General features: G+C 58.3%; 2 protein-coding genes across 2 annotated transcripts in view; one reads left to right on the forward strand and one right to left on the reverse strand.

The window, feature by feature from the left end:
• Positions 1-800: 800 nt before the first annotated feature.
• On the forward strand, positions 801-3789 carry DRC12 (dynein regulatory complex subunit 12 homolog; the record flags this gene model as incomplete). Its single annotated transcript, XM_010165917.2, is given in 7 exon segments — positions 801-871; positions 1403-1609; positions 2225-2347; positions 2990-3082; positions 3452-3582; positions 3662-3680; positions 3683-3789. Coding segments are annotated over 7 exon segments (751 nt in total), but the record flags the coding sequence as incomplete, so codon positions are not given.
• Positions 3790-4608: 819 nt separating this feature from the next.
• NHERF4 (NHERF family PDZ scaffold protein 4) overlaps positions 4609-6786 on the reverse strand; it is a 4409-nt gene continuing 2231 nt past the window's right edge. Inside the window, exons 5-11 of the mRNA XM_029084485.1 lie at positions 6663-6786; positions 6320-6506; positions 6105-6241; positions 5825-6029; positions 5457-5653; positions 5107-5277; positions 4609-4653 (exon numbers count right to left, since the gene is read on the reverse strand). Coding sequence (XP_028940318.1) covers positions 4609-4653; positions 5107-5277; positions 5457-5653; positions 5825-6029; positions 6105-6241; positions 6320-6506; positions 6663-6786 — 1066 coding nt within the window. The remainder of the gene's footprint in view (positions 4654-5106; positions 5278-5456; positions 5654-5824; positions 6030-6104; positions 6242-6319; positions 6507-6662) is intronic.

Below are 6786 nucleotides of genomic sequence, written 5' to 3' on the forward strand. Positions count from 1 at the left end.
CACTTCCTCGCTCCCGGGTATTTGGGGTTAATGGCATCCTGAATAGAAACAGCAGTTTAAAATCCTCTCCCTTCCTTCCTCTCCTATTTTATAAAGAAGATCCAAATCCGGCTGCAATCCCCAGGGCAAAACTCGCAGCGCTGAACAGGAGGGCGTGCCAGAGGGGAGAGCCAGGGCAGGAAGGGAGGAAGATGCTGGGCTCATTTCAGGTTGTGACCTAGGAGAGTCACCCTACCCTCCATGTCCCCATTTTCCCACAGCTCAGCTGGACCTGTGCTGGGCCTGCTCTGGGACTGCCACTCTGGGACATGAGTGGGACAAAGTCCAGCCTACCTGATCAGAGCTCTGTCCTGCAATCTGTCAGCTAAATGTGACCAGGCTGCTGCTGAGGAACAGGGCTGGCTTCAGACCACCCCAGTGGTGCACTGGGCACAGGGTGCATTTGATCCATGCCTCTGTCATGGGAATGAGATGCTCAGCTGCTCCAAAGCAGAGGCAGGTTTTGGGCCAGATAACAACCTGCCTTCATTGCAGATAGTTGCTACAACAGCAGGGATTAGCCTGAAGGCAACTGGTGCATCTTGAGGGACCCAGGTCCATGATAGCAGGATGGACAGATGCTGGCAGGAGAGCCATCTTAGCTGAGGCATGGCAGCTCCACGTCTCTGGGTCCCACTTCCTGGGGAAGGAAATGCCTTTTCCTCCATGTGCTGGGAGAGCCCACTGCCTCCCCTTTCTCCCCAAGAAGTCCAATGCATGATCACCAGTTGCTGAGAGGGAGCACCAGTATCGCTTTGCAGGAGGATGCCTCTGAAGAGCAAAGGGAAAGGGGGAAGTGGAGCAAAGCAGCAGCAGAAGAGAGACAGAGCAAGTGAGTCTGGGGTCTTGTTTCCCTCCAGCCAGCAAGAATGTGCCTCTCCTGTTCCTCTCCTGCTGCTTCCCAGCTCCAGCAAAGGCAGGCATTGTGGGCTGCTAGAAGTGGGAGCTGGGAGTACTGGGGCAAAGGATTGCACTGGGGCCCCATGGGACAGTCTGGCTCTGGCTTTCGCATCTCCTCCAGCCTTGCTCACCCTGTGCCAGAGCAGCAGCACAGTTACACCCTGCCCAAAGCACCCTACACCACACTGCACCCTCCAGCCGAGCAGGATCCACGGGGCAGGGCAAAGAGAGAGGTTCTGCCAGGCCCCAGCGTTTCCTATGTGCCTCTAAAAGTGCAAGCATGCTCCAGGCTGGAAGAGCATCTGGGGTTGGATTTCAGAAGGGGTCCCCAAGCCTGTCTGCACTGTAGCTACTGCCCCATCTTCACTGCAAAATCTCAGCCCTCAGTCCCAAATGAGTGTGCATCTCTCCAGGGCAGCCACTTCAGGTAAAACCAGCTACACCTTGTCTCTGTGTCTGACAGGTGTCTGCACAAATGCTGCCTTGGTGCTGGTGTTTGAGCTGGAGGTGTGCCCCAGCCAAGTTTTCCTGGGGCAAACATCCCAAGGCAGGCTTCCCCTGGGCCATTTAACAGCCCTTGGTGGCCCTGGGCCAGGCCCTTTTGAAGAGCTGCTCTTGACTCTGTCCCTTCCTTCTTCCCTCTGGCTGCAGAAAGCCAAGCTGAAGAGAAGTACAGGAAAGCAGCACTAGAGGCTGACACATGGAAAGAGCATCTGAGTAAGGTTGGGAGGAGCCAGAGTCTGGGGCAAGCAAGGGATGCCCACTACCCTGCATGCACTTCCTAGGGACTAGCCCTTCCCAGTGCCAAATCATGCCAGAGGATGGCAGGTAGCCACCCTTGTGTGTGAGCTCCAGCCCCTGGTGTGCAGCACAGTAGCTGCTTACAGAGGCCAGCAATGCTGCAGAGATGGCAGAGAAAGAGAGGAGCAATGATGAAAGCAGATGGGAGGTGGTAGGGATACTGCAGTGGGGCAGTGCCTTGGAAATGCTTTCCTAGCATGGCACTGAGCTGAAATGAAGGGGAAGTTTCTTGCTGAGATTCACTCTGGTTCAGGCAAGGCTTGGGGCCAGGCATGGGCTAAGATGTCCACATCCCCCTGGCTTTGGGAGCAGAGAAAGGCTAGGAATAAGTCACTGCTGAGCCAAAGTACCAAGGAGGTACTGGGCAGGGAGTAGCCACCCAGTATGGCTTGGATGGTGCCCTTTGCCTGCCTGTGTTCAGGTCAGGGCTGTAGTCAGAAGGCGTGTTGTCCCCATGGCAGCCCTGTGCATCTCTGGCTCACAGATCACTGGAGAGACGTGACCTGGCAGGCAAAAGCTGACAATGAAGGGCTCAAGTGGAGGCTGTAGGACCTGGAGAAGAGGTTTGAGCAGGCATGGGAAGAAGACAAGTGAGACATTCATGAAGGTGAGCACAGAGGTGGGAGGGGACAGTGGGATGGATGCAGGGACTCCACAGCTTGGTGCTGCTGGAGGAAGCCAGCCAAGTTTACCCCCCCACACCCCTTTGGCCTTGACCACTCAGCCCCAAACCACCCTGCTGTGGGCTAACCCTGCTCCCTCCCATGCTGTCAGCATGCAAAAGCCCTGGACATGGACTCCTTGCACTCTGGATGCTGCTACTCAGCACAGGCAGAGGAGACTACAGAGGCAGTGACTTCCCTGCCTGCAAAAGTCATTGTCTCACAATTTCCGTTAGTGCTCAAGAAGGGGCTGAGTTTAGCAGAGGTAAAACCTCAGTCAGAGGTTTGCGGTCTTTGCCACATGCAAAACTCCATGCTCATCTTCACTCTCCCACGCTCACAGAGACGTAAAACTTTCCCTCTAGGGATCCCTTCTGCCCCCCCTGGCATTGTGACAGCCCTGCCAGGCAGGGAGAAGGTGCAGGCACAGCTGCTTCTGATGTGTCACCCTGCAAGGGGAGCCCTCAGGTCAGGCCTTGCGGGAGCTCCTGCTTGGTCTCAGGTGCTGGGATCCAAGCACAGGGACCACATGGTAGTCCCTCCTATAGTCACCACATTTGTTCCCTTCTCCATTCCCTGGCTCCCAGAAATGACATGACAATAACAGGAGCTACAGATGCAGACAGCAGCCCACAGCCAGCACTTGGAGGAAAAGGTGAAGAGTCTGGAGGAGCAGCTCAGTATGGCCCACTGGCATGCCTGCCCCTTGCTGGTGGGTGGGGATGGGGTTTGCTCCAGGGCAGCAAAGTGCATGTAGGGGGAGCGAGGGGAGACGGGAGTCATTTGCCCTGTGATGACAGCACAGCAGCAACTGAAGGCAAAGCCTGACCCTGTTCCCAGTGCATCCCTGATCTTGGGAGATGCTGACTGCAAAGGGGATGCTGTGATCCCATCCCTGTCCCAGAGCCCTGTGCCACCCCAGAGAAGAGGGGGATTGGGCAGAAGCTGTGCTGCACACTGCCTGCACCCTCCCATACACTGGTCATGCAGTGCCAGGCTCCTGTACCCGCACGCTCAGTGTCCCCTGCCTCTATTCCCACACCCCACAGCCATCAGGCTCTGGGAGAGGCAGCAGACCCAGGAGAATCCCACCCAGGCACTAGCAGAGAGGGACAGGACCATCGCCCAGCTGCAGGACAGGCTCGATGCCATAGAGAGGGAGTATGAGAAGATACTCCACGTGAGTGGGGACAAGGCTGTGGGAGGCTCCCCCTAGCAGCATGGTCCCCCCTTCTCACCATTCTCTTTCCCAACACCAGGGTAGCCTGGACCTTGTGCTGGCAAGATGGCAGGGGCCAGCCAGCACTGGGAAAAGGCAGGAATGACTATCACCATGGAGCACAAGGAGCACCTACAGGAATTTGGCCTCAACACCCTGCAGATATAGCACCCTCGGTCACTCAGGACAGAGCCCCCACCTCCCTATCAGCACACTTGAAGAGCTTCCTACATCCCCTGCCCAACACCCCAGCTGCCCCAAGCTAGGTAAGAGAGGATGGGTCCTGCCTGGGTGTGGGATGCACTGCTGAGTCACAGTCCCCTCCATAACATTACCCACATGAACAGCAGTGTGGATTTGTCCTTTAATCAAATCCCAAACGGGTGATGCAGGAACAGTGCTGTGATGGGCTGCAGACACTCACTGCCCACAGGTTCATAGGGAGGTGAGAAGAGGAGCAAAAGAGAGATATTCGTGCAGTGGCAGACCTGAGCCAACAGACTAAGAGGTGTGGGGTTCCTCCAGCACCCCACTGGCCTCTGCTGCTCCCTTTCCCCTTCACACAGCAGCCTGAAGGCCAGCCCTAGGCAGAGCCAAGCCTCAGGCTCCCCAGTCCCCTGGGTGGTGGCATGGAGGGCAGTACCTCAGCTCTCCCAGGAGCTCCCAGAGCCTGGAGCTGGACAAGGGCTTCAGTGCAATGTCCCTACATACACTTGGAGGCAGCTGGGCTGGCAAAGGCACAGACCTGTCTTCAGGTTACAAGAAGCCACCGCCATGGTTAATAAAAGCTTGGATGAATCTCTGGGAGGTGTGATGCTGCAAGCCTCGTCGCGGGCACGGAGACACAGCAGCTGTACCTGCAACAGCTACGCTAAGCAGCACTGTGCTCTCCAGGGAGACAGGTGGGTGGCATTGATGGGCTGGATGTGGCCTGGGTCAAGGCGCTGTGTGGGGGAGTCTAGCTGGAGGCAGGGTGCTCCTGGGCCACTAGAACGTCTGGTGCAGCCTCCTCTGCTCCTCCTGGCACGGGCTCTGTGGGGACACAGCAGGAGCATTGTGGGCAGCATACATCCACCCACCCCAACATACTCCACCCTTGCCCCATGGGCAGGTTGGAGGGGTCTTTCTGCCTGGCTCCTGTGGCTAGGGGACCACACAACTCTCTCCTGCCAGCATCACACCTGCCAGGGAAATATTAGGACAGGTAGGGCAGGAGAGTGCCAGTACTCAGAGCAGTGGGACACAGCAGGGGCATTGTGGGCAGCATACATCCACCCACCCCAACATACTCCACCCTTGCCCCATGGGCAGGTTGGAGGGGTCTTTCTGCCTGGCTCCTGTGGCTAGGGGACCACACAACTCTCTCCTGCCAGCATCACACCTGCCAGGGAAATATTAGGACAGGTAGGGCAGGAGAGTGCCAGTACTCAGAGCAGTGCCAGGCTGTGAGCAGCACTGCCACGAGGGCCTAGCAAGAGGGGTTACCTGTGTGATCCCTATACTGTTGGCAGCAGCCAACAGCCAGGAGCCAGGTCCCTTTGGTCCCACCTCAATGTGACAGAGTCCAGGGGAGCCACTGGGAGAGGGCAGGGAGGGTGTGCGGGAGCCTGAGGCAGGGTCACTGTCCTCAAAGAACAGCAGAGGGGACAGCCCAATCTGTAAGAGCAGAAGAGGGATAGCCATACAGCTCCTGGCACTCCACAACAAGCCAGGTCCCCTGGAGAGGACCTCACTGTGCAGGCCTGGGGGCAAGACACCCACCCCATCATCCAGTCTTGCAGCACCCCAGAGCTCCCCAGCCAGGGTGGGACCACGCTGGGTCTCCAAAACCTTACCGACTGGTAGAATTGATCACCAGCAGGGTCGATGACCAGCAGTGTCACCTGGTCATCACGGGCACGGATCCTGAGTACCGTCTGCTGGTGGTCCAGTCCCTCGATGCTTTCACCATTCACAGCCAGGAGACGGTCCCCTTCCTTCATCCCTGCCTGCTCGGCCGGCAGCCCCGCATCCACGTCCCATAGGAACTGGCCTGCCACAGTGAGACAGAGGGAGGGTGAGGAGATGCTCACAGAGGCATTCAGCCAGAGGGGAACTGACCCCCGTGTCCAGGTGTCCCGCTGTGGGCACAGGGCTTGCAGCTATCCCTGACCCTCAGGCGTGCTTTGCTCAGGTATGGACTGCCCCCCCTCAGCCCCCTCACCTGTGACCCCTGAGCTGCAGTCATCCTCCTTGAGCAGAAACCCATAGCCAGCTGGACCCTTCACCATGTGCAGCTCCCGGACCTTGAAGGGGAGCCAGGAGGTGTCCGCCAAGGCAGCTGTGATCCGCAGGCCCCGCAGGCGGTAAAACTCCTCCACAGCACTGGATGCCACCAGCAGTGTCACCTTGCTGCCACTCTGCTTAAGCTGGATGGGAAATGCAGGGCGCTCAGTGACGTTGCCAGCCCTGGTCCTCTGCCCCACTGCACTGGGGGCACGCACCTTCCTGGCGAGCTGTGTGTGTGAGTAGTTCTTCACGCTGGCCCCATTCAGCTCCAAGAGCCAGGATCCTGGTGGCACGCCTGCTCTCTCCGCTGGCCCATCCTGCCACACCGACAGCTGGAAGGTGCCCTTCACGCCTGCAGAGAGGAGAAGAAGCAGTCTGGGGCACTGCACCAGCAAGAATCATGGCACTGGCATCCTGCTGCCCACTTTACCTTCCGGACTCGACACGCTGAAGCCAAAACCACTTTTGTCCCGTGTGATGTGGCAGAGGCGTGGGCGAATGTCAGCTGGCAGCATCTGGGACAGGTCCTTGCCCAGGGCTTTGGCTGCTTCATAGGAGCTGCTGTCCAGCACTGCCAGTAGGACTTGGTTCCCACTGGCCTTGATCTTCTGCACCACCTGGAAGGACCCAGGCTCTGAACTCTGGGCAGAGCACCCCTTCAACCACAGCCTGTGTGATCGGGGTCCCAGAGGGCAGCGAGATCTCACACCCTCTGTGCCTCTGGCCAGGAAGAACCCCGGTGTTCCTACAGCCTCAGCGCGCTCCCAGCTTACCCTGTGGTGGTCCATGTGGTCCACAAAGTGGCCATTGACTTGGAGGAGCCGGTCCCCGTCCTGCAGCCCCCTGCGCTGGGCCAGCCCCCCCAGCTCAATCTGCCGGATGATGTGGCCATGGCAG

The sequence above is a fragment of the Antrostomus carolinensis genome, unplaced genomic scaffold (assembly GCF_000700745.2).
Source record: "Antrostomus carolinensis isolate BGI_N321 unplaced genomic scaffold, ASM70074v2 scaffold16594, whole genome shotgun sequence".
Classification (NCBI taxonomy): domain Eukaryota; kingdom Metazoa; phylum Chordata; class Aves; order Caprimulgiformes; family Caprimulgidae; genus Antrostomus; species Antrostomus carolinensis.